Raw genomic sequence first — 16,173 nt, 5'->3', positions numbered from 1 at the left:
CTCCACCCCTCGTGCCCAGTCCCTCTTTCATGCCACTTCCTTGCAGAAGACGCACCAGAGTGCCCTGCAGGTGCAACAGAAAGCTGAGGCTCTGCTCCAGGCCGGCCATTATGATGCAGATGCCATCCGGGAATGCGCAGAAAAGGTGGCCCTTCACTGGCAGCAGCTCATGCTGAAGATGGAAGACCGGCTAAAACTTGTCAATGCTTCTGTGGCCTTTTACAAAACTTCTGAACAGGTGAGGGAAAAGACTATGGGACATGTGTGGCTGAGGCTGACAGGAGCTGTGTCCTGCCACACATTGCAGCTCTGCAGGAACAGTTCTCTCAGCATAACATTTTTTTTTTTTTTTTTTTTTTTTTGCGGAACCAGGGATTGAACTCAGGCCCTTGTCAGGGAAGCGCTTATTCTTCTGAGCCATCTCCCCGGCCCCTAGTATAACCTTTGAGAATAAAAGAATAACCTGCAGAGTTACCATTAGCTCCCTTATCATCCTTTCTATTATTGAAGTGGACCATGGGATTTGTTTCTCTTACATTTGTGAAATTCACCAGATCTATATGAAAGTGACAAAATACGAATTGGATGTTTGTTGAATGGTAGATTTGAACATTATATATCAGTCAGCTATTGCCATAATAATGCTATGTAACAAACCACTGCAAAATTGGTAGCATAAACAGTTGCATTCTTTTTTTCTATTTGTTTAATTATCTGGGGCTCAGTTGATTTCAACTAACTTAGCAGAGCTGGACTGCCAAGTATATGCTGCACCCAGATATGCTCCTTTGTCATTCATCTTCCTTGACCAGCAGCTACTTTGGGTACATTCATAGTTAGAGGCAGGGCTGCAGGAGCCCATAGTCCACTGCACAAGAGTATTTTAAGTATTTGTCACCTGTAATCCCATGGCCAAACCAGTACCAGTGAGCCAAGAGTGCTTCTTGGTGAAGGTTGGGAGACAAAAATGAGTATTTGCTGAACGATAATAAAATCTTCCACAATCAGGCTTTATATACTACTTCAAAAACATATGATTCTGCTATGCATGGTGCTCCCAATCTGTTATAGGAAACATAGCTCTCATTGAGGAACTGTGGGCCTAAGTACTAAGTGGTTACCACAGAAGATGTATGCAGCAGGTCCATGAAATGCAGCTACATTATCAGTACATCTGTACTGCAGTATGTGCAAAGCCTCAGATGACTTTCAAATGATTTGCATGCTGTTAGGGAATTCTTTTTATGAAATGAAGCTTAAAGCTGGAGTAATCTTATTCAGCAGAAAATAGTTTTCTCATTTGAATTGTTCCCTGGTAGAAATAGATCAGAAAAGCAATCCCCTATTGGTCACTTACAGGGACCATGAAATAGAGCAAATGTAACACCCAACAGAGTCTGCAGTTAGCATTGTGGCCCCCATATTTCTTAGTCTCCTTTCTGTTGTTTCTAAGAAATTATGCTTTTGATGGTGACAGAAGTGGAACCAGCAGACTAAGATGATAAACAGTTTCCCCAGTAGATGAGCACAATCCCAACTAAGGCCCAGAAAACATTTTTGTAGAAATGTATACACTGATTTTAAGATTTATGTGGAAATAAAATACAGATACCGTGAACCTAGAATACGTAAAACCTAGAATAACGAAACAACCTTGAAAAGGAAGGATAAAATTGAAAGTCGTACTGCCTAATTTAAAGACTTACTCTGAAGCCATTATGATCAAGACAGATGGTGTTAGTATAAGGGTAGACACAGTCTAACAGAACAGAGGTTATAAAAATAGATCCACATATATACAGTTGTTTTTTGAAAAATTCAATGAGGAAGGAAAGTCCAACAAATGGAATTATACAACTGAGTGAATATATAGAACAAATGAGAATCCTTATCTAATCACACACACAAATTTCCTTGTGAGTTGGATTGAAATAGTAAGGAGAACAGAGTACCAGATTAAAAGTCAGGATATTGGACCCTACACTGACTTTGCTAAAGGTTTTTTTGGGTGTGTGTGTGTCTCTGGATTTTTATTCCTTTGCTTATTAAATTAAAGAATGTATACTTAGTTTTCTTTTTTTTTAAATTCCAACTCCCAAGTTGACTTGTTTTAAGTCTAGCCCTATTATGGAACAAATCTCAAGTAGTCTTATTCTTAATGTCTTTGCATATGTATGATATGATTTATCTCAAGATACAAGCCAGCCTCCAAGTTTTCGTGTCTTGCATACAGAAGTACTAGAGATAGGACTAAACAAATTTCCTAGTTTGCAGTCACTGACCTTCTTGTGACATGGAAAGCCTGTCTGGGAAAAGGGTATTCTGTGTGAGATATCTTCAGCTTAGCTCATAAGTTAGTGAGCATCCCTTCCAAAGACACACACTTCATCAGAGGGGGTGACTTTCTCAGAAGAGAGAAAGGATAATTATAGTTATCCTCCTCTGCTACTGTTTCTAAGAAAATATTGAAGTCTACTGAAGGCAGGTTTCTAGAGACTCCAATTTCTACTTTCTGCATATTTTCTCCAGCCCCACCCCCCATAATAGACTACCTGGAGTCTCTCACTGTATGACTGAACCTAAGTTTCCCTTGAAATCTCCTTCAAAATGTTCTTTTCTGAGGTCATTTATATGGTTATTCAGCATTTTTCCACATCTTCAGAACTGAAATCTTTTTTTTGTTTTAATGAAATCTTTTTAACTATCTTTTAGGTTAACTCAAACTTATTTTTCCTCTGAAAGAAGTGTGCATTCTGTAGTAGATTTCACTACTTTATGATAGAACCCTAGAACATTTTCCCAGGTGAGAAGAAAGATGACTTTCTTTATGACCCCCACAAATCACACAACAGAGCCAGATTCCTTTACCCCTGCATGAAACTCTTTACAGCAGGACAAGTATGGATGACTGAGCAAGTCAAGTATCTTTTTTAAATCCCATTTCCTTTTCTCCCTAGCTCACAATTATCCTGAGGTTATAACCATACAGATGAAATGCTTTGAACTATTCCAAAATATACTAGCCTTCCTTCTTTAGTCTTCATACTATTCCTAGGTAATTTTGTCAGGACCCATAGTGTCAGCCACCCATCATAAGAAGATAATTCCAAAACCCATATGTCCAGCCACAGTCTGTCTCCTGAACTGCAGGCATGGGATTCTCATTATCGCTTGGACTCTTAGATGTCCCAGAAACAGAACATACTAAATATATAGGCTGAACTTCAAGTGAAAAAAAATGTCACTATGTAAAATTCTGGGGGCTAAAGGTCCTTGGAGAACTTTTTGTGACTGATTAATTTACTGAGTCTTTTCCTCCAATTCGTTAGGTATGTAGTGTCCTGGAGAGCTTAGAGCAAGAATATCGGAGAGATGAGGATTGGTGTGGTGGAAGAGATAAACTGGGGCCAGCAGCAGAGATCGACCATGTCATTCCACTCATCAGCAAGCACTTGGAACAAAAGGAAGCTTTTCTTAAGGTCAGCACACATTGTCACAGAAGGCCTCAGACTCCAGACGTGTTGGCTATCTGTCTCTGTCTCTGTTCTCTCTGTCTCTGTGTCTCTGTCTCTGTCCTGTCTTTGTCTCTCTCTCTCTCTCTCTCTCTCTCTCTCTCTCTCCTTCTGCTCTCTATCTCTGTCTGTCTTTCTCTATCACACATGTATTCATATGGTCTTCCTATCCCATTTTTTCTAAACAGGGAAAGGAGCTATAAAGAAGATGTTGACTGGTTCATCTGAAAGGTCATAATGTAACACTTTACACATTGATTTCTCTCTTGCACCAAAATGATAGCACTAAGACGCCTCATGACCACCACTGCCAATTAGAATAGCCTGATATGGATGTTATTTATTGAGAAAAATATATGGTTCTCACTCAATTATGTTTGGCTTATAGAATTAATTTTTGATGTAAAACACTTATAAAAAATATTTTAATAATGAATGATGCAAAATTTAAGGTAAGAATTGAATAAATAAATTTAGTCTTTTATTTATCAATCTAAAAGTTATCAAATACCAATAAATACTGTCCTCCTGTATGAAAGTACTTATCCTTCTGTATGAAAGTAAAGGTATCTTACTTGGGGTTTGCTGAGAGAGGCTACCCATGCTTCCCAGGAAGGCAGCACAGCCCTGCTCTGCACAGGTTGTTAGTATAATTTGTGGGCTTAGAGGCTTAAGTATAAGAAAATTTAAAATTTAACAATTTGGGCTAAAGATAACTTAATTCAGGAAACTATGGATAAAAATTAGTGTACTAGCATATATTACTTTTACAACCAGAGGAAGAAAAGCCTACATTTTAGAAAAATCCAAGATCTATATAATCTCAAGAGAAACTAGAAATGCTTTTAGTTTATGTAGAGTCTAGATCTGATTGCTTCCTGCTACCTGTTCTTTTGAGGCCTTGGTCTTTCCTGTCCATCAGGGCAACAGAGAGAACCTGTCCTTTCTACTCTGCTTCTCACAGCTGATATGAGTGTTAAAGGGATGGAACAACAGTTCTTATTATTTATATAGATTGGTATTTCTCAGCAACAGGATGCATACTAGTGTTATTTAGGTAAGTGGATCTTAATGGACAGAAAAGTTAATTTGGAAACTTATGATCAAAAACTTCTACTTAGATTTAGAATGTATGATTGATAGCTATGTTTATCCCAAAAGTTGTACATTCTGAAGTCTAAATTAAACTACATTACAGTTGGATATGTTCACTGGGCTTACACCAGTGGTCATACGAAAGGTGTGTCAAAAGAGGAGGAAAACCAACCCAAGAGTGATCATTAATAGTGATGAATCAACATAGAGGTGGTCCAGGGATTTGGCGCTTTCTGATTTTTATCTGAGATGAAAAGGAATGAGGCAAAGGGAAGAATTCTTTACTCAATAAAAGGAAAAATCAGAGAGTGAAACTCTTGAATTGGAACTGTAACATCCATGGACCAGAAGTGGCCTCCAGAGCTTTGCTCCTTATGGATTCCTCCAGCACCCTCATCACCATTGGACCCTCAAGTCTCCTAAAAAGTAGAAGAAAGATACCTTTATTTTGGTGTCTTGGATTTCATACACTGCTGGGCACAGGCCCCTCACACTTTTGTCTCTCTCAGGCCTGCACCCTGGCACGGCGGAATGCTGAAGTGTTTCTCAAGTACATCCACAGGAATAATGTCAGCATGCCCAGTGTCGCCAGCCACACCCGGGGCCCTGAGCAGCAAGTGAAAGGTCAGTGAGAGACCTGCCAGGCCACAAGTTACACCCGTGGCATAAACAAGAGGCCAGCCCCCTCCTTACTGGCACCTAGTCTTCATGAAATCTTTAATGTCCTAATTCTTCTCTTTAGAGAAGGTAACGCCTGAGGTGGACAGTGTGGACAATGGTGATTCATGCTCAGTTTCCTAACAGGCAGCAACATTTTGGGTAGACAAATGGGAATAAACTTTCCCAATCTTTTTCATTTATCTTAGGATGTAGGGCAGTGATAGAGAACCACTTAGAGCTTTCAGTGATAACAGATGGCCAGCTGCAGCATTCTTGCCATAGGTTTGCCACCACTGGTCAAGGGCTAAATTGCCTAGTAGAGTTTTCTGAAATAATACAAATTGCATATACCTTCACTGTACAGTAGAATAGCTACTAGTCACATGTGGCCATTGAGCACTTGAAGTCTGGCTCTTGGAACTGGGCAACAAAATATTTACATTTATGTGATGTTTAATTTAAATGTAAATAGCCAAATGTAACCGTAGCTACCTTTTTTGTGTGTGTGTGACCGGCTCAGCCTGCCCTAGGGGCAGGGCTGGCATGGCATGTGGTGCCAGGAATCAAACCTCGGTCCCTGTGCTTTGACTAAGCTTGCCTAAGCAGGCACTTTAGAACAATGGGCTCTCTTGCCAGCCCCATTAATATATTAAACAGCATAAGACGAGGGTGTCTACAACCTAGGAAGAAGGCATGGACTGAGAATTATAAAACCAAGATCTAATCCTGTCACTTATTGCCTAACCTTTTCAACTTAGTTTTCATGCTTAAAATGAGGGGAATGTCTCATCTCTTGCTGCTCCAAATGTGGCCCTCAGATGAACAACACAAATGTCAGTTGGGAGCACGTATAAGACACAGAATCTTAGAACCTACCCAAAGTACAGTCAGAAGCTGAATTTTAGCAAGAACTATGCCCCAAACCAGGTGTGAGGAGTGCCAATTTGATGTCAGTCTGGACTGCATAGAAAAATTCTGTCTCAAAGAAAAAGACCCCCCCACACACACAATTCCCTCCTATCCACCAACTGGGCCATTTGTGTATGTGCAAAATTTACTTAACTACTATTCTAGATAGTCTTCAGTATCTTTCTGAATTCTATAAAGTCTATAATTTTATGGAACTATATAACCTTTAAAACTATTTATTGTCTGATCACATTGCATTTAAATTGTTATGTCTTACTGTCTTCAATCATTGCTCTGACCATGCAGAAATTAGTATTTGAGTAGGCAGAGAGTCTAACACAGGTCCACTTGTCAGAGCATAGTAATACAACCTTGGATTCCAAGCCTAGGGAGGAAATCTGCATGGACTAGGAGAGAGGAGTAAGGAGGCCTGGAGACCCTGTGGGTATGGTGAAGCTTTCTTTAGGTGAAGCTCTCCTCCCTCCGTAGTTCAAAAGCTGGGAGATCAAAAGTCCTGGAAAATAATTAAACTTAGAAATCAAAGTTCCCTATGGAGAGAAGGGATGTAGGGTTCCTTTTCCAGATGTGTTTTTCTTTTCTTGATTGAGGGGCCCTGTGGGTGGCTGACATTATGTCACCCTCTCCTTCCAGCACATTTCAGAGCATATGTTCTGTCTTCCAAATGTAGATAGAAACTTGGGTGAGGCTAGCTACTGCTGAGATACCACACCCCACCTACACTTATGTGCAGAAGAGAGGCAGGCACCCAGAGGGAGCCAGAAATGTCTACTTCTTCCTGGGGTAAGGGTAGATTTATGCCAATGTGAAACTCGCAAAATGAAGGAAAAATAAAACCCTAAACTCTTTAGAATTGTTGCCTGATTTAACTTGATTTTGTTGGCCACCAGAAAGAAATCTATAATTAGCACACCTCTGGCTAGGGGACATAAATACTAAAGGGAGGAGACACACCCTCCTTCCTCACCCAGTGGATGCTTTCGCCAGAGCAGGAATCAGCAATCTCTTTGATGTATTTCCTTCTCACCCTGTAACGCCTTGTGCAGCCAACAGGGTCCTAAGAAGGGGTGATGGGAGATTAAGAAAAGACCAGACATGCAGTGAAAGGAGAACCCGGGACTTGACCTCTCTGATGGAGAGGGAGCAACAACCCAGAACAGTCAATATCTTTATTTATAAACAGTAAAAAGGAGGAAGTATGTGATGGTTTCAGTGTTCTCTTGAGAACACTGAAAGTGAAACATTCTCAGAACTATCTATGCTATAGTGGACAGGGAGGAGCCAAAGCCAGACACCTGCTGGACTGGCTTTCCTTTAATCCTAACAGCTTGTTTATATGGCTTGCCTCTAGTGCTCTATATTGTGTGGGCTGGCCTTGCTCTAGCCCCAAATGTGTGGTTGATTTCTAGCTCAGCTGCTGCCCACATCACCTCCTACATGGACATAAAGCCAGTACCACTTATTGTAAGTTTTGTTATGGGAGCAAAACTTTCTGCATAACAACCAAAACAGCTTGCTGCATGACAGCAACAACTGTAAGCATTTATGGTTCAGGTGACTAACTATGGCCTGGGCTTAGCCTCTGTGGTAAGCTCAGCAGCACTGTTGTACTTTAGGCTAGCTTGATATGACACTTTATTGCAGGTGAGATTCTGGTCCATACAGGGACTAGGGTTGGAAGGGTAGCAGTTACTCGGAACTTCTCACAGTGGTGATGGTGAGATACAAGGAGCAAGGTGAGGTCCACAGTCATATTTCAAGCTCCTGCTTTTGTCATATCTGTTAGCAGCCTGTTTGCCAAAGTGAATCACATGGCTGAGCCAAAGGTCATTCAGTGAGTGAGGAAGCATAATGTGCTGTCTGGGACTGAACTTAAAGTCACACAATAAAAGTAGATATAGGGAATGGTGAATAATTGGGACCCATGAAAGTTCTCGGCCTAACAGGGTGTACAAACAGATTCCATCGTTAGAGCCAAACCTCCAAGGAGCCAGGGTGATGGGGCCAAGGGAGTTGATGGTTTGATCAGAGACTTTTGGTAACAAGTATTCACCTCCTCTGTTCCCAGCCATCTTGAGTGAGCTCTTACAGAGGGAAAATCGTGTCCTGCATTTCTGGACCTTGAAAAAAAGACGATTAGACCAGTGCCAGCAATTCGTGGTGTTTGAGCGCAGTGCTAAACAGGTATGTCCAGAGCTTTCCCTGGCTTTGCCTCAGTTCTATGGAGTTTGCAGAGGCCTAAATGATTGTAGCTTGGACCTTTCAGAAGAGGACCACAGCAGCAGATAGAGTAGAGATGGAGAAGGATGAAGAGATGAGAGAATGGGTTGTCACTTGTCAATTCAGAATTACCAAGCACTCTATTCTGGTTGGCACCAGGGATGTGAGAGAATGCTACTCATTGTGTCCCTAGCTCACAAAGGATGCTAGACCTGGCCCCAGAGAGTCCTCAGTATAATGCTTTGCTGATAGGATATTCCACATCAGGAGGGAGCTCATTCATATAAAACAACTTTAGAGATATCTGCTGATTGAATCATGTGAGCCAAGTCATAAACCTTCCTTGTAGAATGGCATGTTTTCCCACTGACAGCTGCCTTTGGGGTTCTGGGTGGGTTCTTCCCTCTCACAGGCACTGGACTGGATCCAAGAAACGGGTGAATATTACCTCTCAACACATACCTCCACGGGAGAGACCACAGAGGAGACTCAGGAGCTACTGAAAGAATATGGGGATTTCAGGGTGCCTGCCAAGGTAGGAAGCACTCTGAAGCCTTCCTGAAGTCCACTGTGCCCTGCCCAACTTCACATTATAGACATAAGAGAAGCCTCTGGAAGCAGAAATGTATGGTCCCAGGGTGGTAAGGAGGGAAGCGTGTTTAGGATTGTTTGCTCTGAAACCTGCATTTCCAGAGAATTGCGGCTGCTGAGCACAGCATCTCTAAGTGAAATGCCAGTTGTCATACACTATACTTCTCATCAAACTCCAGGTTTGGTATCAACTATATTCTTTCAGACCAAATGAGACAAAAAGGTATATTCATGCAAAAATGGGCATGCGTGTATGAATATCTGCAAATATGCACATATTCTTGAAGTTTGAATAGCTTGGGAAGTCCATCTTATAGGAAGGACTGGTGGCCATGGGTGGGGTCCCAAAGCAGGTGAGTTTCTTATTTTTGAGCTATTTCTGTCTAGCCTCAGACCTGCTAATGAGTCATGGTGCGTCCCTAGGAAGCAATATGTACACATACCCTCACATCTCCATGTGCACTGAGGTGGGAGGGGATGCTATGATGAAAGGAAATCTGATTTTCATGTTGTCACAGCCAGCATTTCATCTGAGGATGCATGGATTTGAATGAAAATCTGATCTGTCTCAGCTTCCTCTTTGCAGCATCCTCATCTCTCACATGAGGCTCCCTGCCATATAGGAGCCTTTCTTGGCATCACTTGCACAATGAGAGATGCTCTTCCAGGGAGAGAGCTGCTTTGGTGGGAGTCAAAGGCGAGAGCATGTTAACCCCCTATCCTACCCAGAAATGCTTCTGACACTATAGTGCATGTTCCTTTGGTTTGGTATAACAAAATTAAGACCTGCACCCTATTCCTGAGCTAGTTATGTTAAGTGATTATTCACTTTCTGAATCCTATATCATGAACTCTCAATATTAGAGACTTGTCCCCTGTATTGCTGTGACCTTTTAAGGACATTTTTCCCAATGTGAGAAGGTATGAGTTCAGACAAAAAACTCATGTCAATATCAGGTACAGCAAACAGCACAAAGAAGGTGGCAGATTTGAACAGAACCCTGTTCAAATCCAAATGAAAGCAGCTTTTAAGTTAGCCAGTTTGGGCTTTAATTGCCCCTCTTCAAATAGAATCAGTAATAAACCATTAACAGGATGGATAGTATCAACTTTCTTGGTGTTCTTACCTGAAAAGGCTGGGCTACAGCAGATACCCAGAACTTCTTAGACTAATGACTCCTAAGGTTCTTTGTTCCATAACCAAAGTAGAAATGTGGAAAACTACTTGATTTAGTTCTTCTTTCCTATATGATCTACTTCAGAACTTTTCTCTTTTCCATTCCTCATTACCACCCTAAGCTGTAATCACTCTTCAACTGGGTTCTTTGCTTTAGGCCCTTTTCTTCTTTGAATCCCTCCTGCTTGTCCCCTTTAAAAGATTACTCTGGTCACATTACCACTGAGCTAAAAAACTTCAGTGACTCTCCAGTGCTTCCAAGATAAGGTCCATAGCTTCTATATCTAAGCCCCACCCCTACTTTTATCTTCAATTATGCCTTTATGAAAATTTTATTCTCAAGCTGAATGGATGTATTTTCTTGCCCTCCAAGAAATGCACCATACAGTTTTTGCCTCTGTACCATTTCTCTAACTGGAATATCCTCTCATTCTACCTTCACAGTCAAGCACCAGCTCCTCTATAATCCAGGCTGTGTCCTGGGATAGGATTTGATCCCTCCTCACACTTCAGCCTTTGTCTGTATAGGCTTTGGACACCTGGCATGGGCCATCTACTCTCCAGTAACCTTTACAATAGCATCACCTTTGTGAGCCAACATTTCCAAAGGATAAGATCCAGACTTTACTCATCTCATGTTCCCCTGATTATATCTTATACATTGAAGGAAGGTCACAACAAGCATATACGACCACAGAAGAAAAGGACTCTTGGGTAGATTTCACCCCCAGCCTCAAGTCTATATTTACTCTTTCCTATGCTACTCTGCCTTCATTTTTATTGCACTTAAAATTCTTGTGTTGTTAACTATACATACTTCTCATTTTGACATTCAATTACATGATGCCCTGAGTTATTTAACTACTCTGCATGAAAATCTTGTCCCCTCTAGAGTTTCTGTATTATTGGGGAAAATGAACATCTTTTTTCCCCTCCTTTTGTTTATCCCTGAAGCCTGTCCCTATAGCTCTCTGCACATGGCTGGACATAGTAGATACTGAACAAATTTTTGCTAAATGTGAAATTAACCCAGAACACATCAAGAGTTTTGCCTTGTTAGCCCTAGAACAGCTCCTGGCTTCTTTAAACCTTTTCTCTCTGAGGGAAACTCAAGGCTAATCTAAAAGAGATAGAATTTACTCCTACCTCTGCTAGTTGGATTTCTTTGGATGTTAGCATGTACCAATGCATGATGTTTCAGAGCCTATCTCTACATCTCTAAGTCACGGAAGGGAATGAACTAGGAACAAAGGAACAGAGACAGATAGACTTTTTTGGTTACGAATGATATGAATTAGAATCCTATAACTAATCCTTGGGCTTTTTCATCTGTGGGCCAAAAAGAACTATGCCACCTCCCTCCACCTACTTTTTAGGGATGCTTCAAGACACACACAGGTCTCAGATGTGATGATAGACTGCATAACTAGAAAAGCACTGCATTAATGTGGGTGGTAATAATAATAGCTAATGTTTCTGGCTTACTGTGGGCACTGTGAGTGCCTACTGCATTCCAGGCACTGTTCTAAGCATTCTGCATTATCAGTTCATTTAATGCTCATGCCAGCCGTATGATGCAGGTTCTGTTATTGTTCAGATTCCTATTTTGTGTGAGAAGGAACTAAGAGGACACCCTTTGATCAAGATGACTGAGGTAGTAAGAGTAAAGCTGTTATGCAAGCCCAGATAGTCCAGCTCTAGGATGCCTATGGCTGCTGTGAAGAGAAAAGAACTTTGAGGGGGAAGGGGCCCAAGAATAATGTCATCTAGTAACTTAAGATCATCTTTTGAGGGCAGCAAACAAAGGAGAAGGTGAAGCTTCTGATTCAGCTCGCTGATAGCTTTATAGAAAAAGGCCATATTCATGCCACAGAGATAAGGAAATGGGTGACAACAGTGGACAAACACTATCGAGATTTCTCCTTGAGGATGGGGAAGTACCGATACTCCCTGGAGAAAGCCCTAGGAGTCAATACAGAGGTAAGTATGGGCTCTCCCACTAGGTCATCCTACTTTCTCATCTCCTTCAGCACTGTTACTCCCATTGCTACCATGGAGAAGTTTCCAGGGCAGTCCTACTGAGCTGGTGACCCTAGAACATTTGCCTTGTATGATTTGAGAGGGTTACGGTTGGGGGGACAAGGATCCATTCATCTCTAGTTAGTGCCTTATATATTGCAAAGCTGACTAGCCATGAGAAGAGCTTATGCTACAGAATAGTTTTTCTCTGTGTAGAGTCATCTATTGACTTTGAGGACTAACCCCTTCATTTCGGCCTCGTCAGTACCATCTCCTACTCTATTATATTAATCAGCAAATGATTAGGGTCTTAGGGTCCCTGTATAGATAATAGTGCTCTTTCAAGGGATGTAATTTGTGTAAAGACTATTGACATTTCAACTAAGAAAAGGTACCATTTGTCATGAGGTAAAAAAAGACTGACTTTTAATCTCTTCTTTATAATAGGGGTCAGTGACCTATGGATTAAGAACTAAATACAGCCAAGCAATTTAATCTTAGGATTTTTAATTCATAAATCTTTAAATAGGCTCATGCTCTGAAGCAGAGCAGCGTACACAGTAGTCAGAACCACTGAGAACTGAAACAGCTAACATCTTCCCTATGCACTGGCCTGACTTTGCCCTAGAGGACCCATCATGTATAAACACCAAATCTGGGTGAAATTAGCAGGGACAAGTAATTAGAAAGCTTAGTCACTGAAACGTTTGCAAGAGAATTTTTTTTAATTCCTTTGACAAATGAAAGGTTTTTATGTCCTTATATGTTTCTGCCTTGTATTTATCTTACTTATGAAGAACCAATTCTAGACCCCTTTATGCATGTGTATGTTTAAATGTAATCAGGATTGAAGTCCTCAGCAAAGTAGACACATAGTGTCCATTGCTGTGGATATCAGCACTAAACATGTGACTTGCACATTTTCTGTTATTTGAAAAGAATTATTACCTCATAAGAAGAGCACCTGTGGGTAGAAATGTATAGGACCCTCCATTTTTTATCTTCTGCATTGAATTATTCTCTGTTTTTCTGCTTTAATACCTCACTCAGCATGGGCATGTGCCTTTCTTAAAGCTTCTCCAAGATAACCTTTGTGATCTACCACATGCAGGATAACAAGGACCTGGAGCTGGACATCATACCAGCAAGCCTTTCTGATCGGGAGGTCAAGCTGCGTGATGCCAACCACGAAGTTAATGAAGAGAAGCGGAAATCAGCCCGAAAGAAAGAGTATGTGCTAGCAAACTCCCATTACCATGAGCAGGCTTTTTTGCATTGCCACCCATCTCTTTTGGTAGCTTACTGTGTCCTCTTGGTCACCTACAGAGGGGGACAGATAGACAGACATGATGCTTTCATTGAGAATATGGGCTCACTGGAGACTTCTTAGTCTGTCCTATCTGTCCTACATGGTCCTCGTCATGTATCTATGACTTCTAGAAAATCAGTCACTTTTATTTCAGAACTCAGAAGAGGTACTATTCTCAGGTAAATGTACTACTTCCCAGTTCCAGTGACACATTAGTCAGATCACTTTCACAGATTCCTTTCATGTCCAAAAATAAATTACGCTCAGCTGTTCATGTAATATTCTTGGCCTAGAGCTCTCTTCTTTGTTCTTTTCCTTCTCTTCCTTTTTTTTTTTTTCTGGTGTGGCTTTTGCCCCACTTCAGAGCCTATTGATTATTGAAATTCCAGCCCATATCTACAACTTCACGAATCTCTTGTCTACAACCTCTGCTGGTATTGCATTTTTCATTCTGAACTTCTACAATGTTTGCCTACACTGACTCACACATTACTTGTTTGGTGGACTCCTGAGTATGTCTCTGTAATTTAATTATAAACTCTGTGAGGAAAGGCATATTTTTATACTATCTTATATGAACCAATGAAGAGAGTAATGAAGATGTGATAGGTGTTCAAAAAAATGTACTATGTAATTACATGTGGAAGCTCAAACTTTTTATAAAGAACAAGAAGTTATCCAAATATTAACAAATGAGCACCACAGAACCAACTTTCTTACTTAAAGGAATACACTGTTGGGCCAAAAGAGAGTAACACACACTTTGGGAGATATTCTAGCATCAGATAATCCCTCCTTTGACTTAATATAGGTATTCAATTTCATAATGTTTGCCTGGTGAATAACACGATTTTTAAAAGAAAAAGAAGCTATATCTAGAAAGTGGCCCAGTGAGAAAATTATAGAGCTCAGATGTAAAACTTGTAAGTTTATTCTCAGATGGACAGGAGCCATAAGGAGCTCAGGCTGAGGAGAATCCACAAGAAGGGGTTTAGGATGCTGAGAGTCAAACATTTTGGAAAAATCTGAAGTCTGAGAATTTTATGAATTGAATTCTATGTTTCTCAAGAATAATAGATAGGGACCAGAATCTATTTAAGAGAACTGGAACCAATCTGTCACTAGAGCCTCTGCTCTCTAAGTATGATCAGCTCTCCACATTTATGAGTCCTGACTCCTATGACTCAGTCAAATGAGGGTCAGAAATATTCAGGAAATAATTTTATGTAATTTTTCTCACTTGTCATTATTCCCTAAACAGTAAAGAGCTATTACAATGTAAAAGCACTTACATTGTCTTATATACCACAAGTAATCTGCAAGTAATTTAAAGCATATAGGAGAATGTGCATAGGTTATATGCAAATACTGTGCCATATTATATATACAAGGAGCTGAGCACCCATGGTATCCATGGGGGTGCTGGACCCAATCCCCTAAGGATGCTGAGGGAAGACAATATTTCAGTTCCAGTCTCAGAAAAATCTTGATTCCAGGTAGGCGAAATACATTTTGCTTTCTTTGGTTGGTTGCTTGGTATGTAGTTGCTTTCCAACAGTCCATGCTAATCAAGAATTACAGGGCACTAGGTTGTAGAAAGAATGAACCATATCAGTTTGGGCACTCTGCTTTCTTCAGGTTGGGATTACAAAGTCACACATATACAGAGCTCTCTGGAGGACTTTATAAAGCATATTTTGACAGACTCTGAGCAATAATAGATAAAGATAATATGTCCTATGATTAAGTAGTTCTCTGTAGATTATCAAAATGAATTAGGATCATAGCTTCTCTGGAGCAGAAGAAACTAAAGCAGGCTTGTGAATTCAGAGCTTATTTGATGCAGTAAGCATGTTAGCTTCTTAGGGCCTCATAACAAAGTACGACAAGCTGAGTGACCTACACAACAGAAACGTATGTCTGCCATTGTGGAAGCCAAGCATTGGTAGGGTTGGCTCCTTTCTGAGGGCTGAGGGAAGGATATGTTCCGGACTCTTTTCTCAGACCTCAGCAGGCTGTTTTCATGTCCACCTGAGAATCTTCCTGAAGATAGATGCCTTTTTATAAGGGCATCAGTCATGTTAATTGGGACCACTGTGCTATAACACTGTAATGACTGTTTCCAAATAAGGTCAAAGCCTGAGTTACTGAGGGTTAGAACTTCAGCATATCAATTCTGGGGAACTGATATACAGTTCAACCCATTATGGGAAAGGGAAATGGAAACCAAATCTTCCTTCTGAGTTCTTTCCAGCCAACGAAATAGATAGAAGAGAATAAAGGATGGGTGGAAAATAAAACAGAATTAAGCATGGAGTAGTGGAGATAAGAAGAAAGACAGGTAAAAATCTCAAGAAGCAGAGAGAAGAAAAAGAACAATGCCCAAAAACCCAAGACAGTGAAACCAGAGACAGTTTCTCAAAGCCCATCATCTTACGTTTCTTCTCCCTTTCCTTCTTTCCTACTTTCATAGTAATCTATAGATCTAATTACCATTGCCCAAGAACCCCTTATACCAGGCCCTTTGTTTGAGTGATCTTCTGTAACCCTTGCAGCAATCCTGTGATCAGCCATTTTACAAACTAAGGAGTCTGAGGCCAAGGAAGCAGTCTACTTGTAAATGACAGCCATAATTCAGTTCCTGTGTCTGACTTCAAAATTCG

General features: G+C 40.7%; 1 protein-coding gene across 11 annotated transcripts in view; it reads left to right on the top strand.

The window, feature by feature from the left end:
• Kalrn (kalirin RhoGEF kinase) overlaps nucleotides 1-16,173 on the top strand; it is a 733,834-nt gene that overhangs the window by 475,264 nt on the left and 242,397 nt on the right. For 8 of the 11 annotated variants that reach the window (XM_023702250.1, XM_023702247.1, XM_023702246.1 and 5 more), the window contains exons 17-23: nucleotides 20-238; nucleotides 3,330-3,479; nucleotides 5,117-5,231; nucleotides 8,263-8,378; nucleotides 8,827-8,949; nucleotides 11,980-12,162; nucleotides 13,313-13,431. In XM_023702250.1, the coding sequence (XP_023558018.1) occupies nucleotides 20-238; nucleotides 3,330-3,479; nucleotides 5,117-5,231; nucleotides 8,263-8,378; nucleotides 8,827-8,949; nucleotides 11,980-12,162; nucleotides 13,313-13,431 (1,025 nt within the window). The remainder of the gene's footprint in view (nucleotides 1-19; nucleotides 239-3,329; nucleotides 3,480-5,116; nucleotides 5,232-8,262; nucleotides 8,379-8,826; nucleotides 8,950-11,979; nucleotides 12,163-13,312; nucleotides 13,432-16,173) is intronic. The other 3 variants (XM_023702249.1, XM_023702256.1, XM_023702254.1) reach the window with 1 other exon arrangement.

This window comes from Octodon degus, unplaced genomic scaffold (assembly GCF_000260255.1).
Source record: "Octodon degus isolate 3935 unplaced genomic scaffold, OctDeg1.0 scaffold00147, whole genome shotgun sequence".
NCBI classification, from domain to species: Eukaryota; Metazoa; Chordata; class Mammalia; order Rodentia; family Octodontidae; genus Octodon; species Octodon degus.
This window is presented reverse-complemented; position numbering and strand designations above follow the sequence as displayed.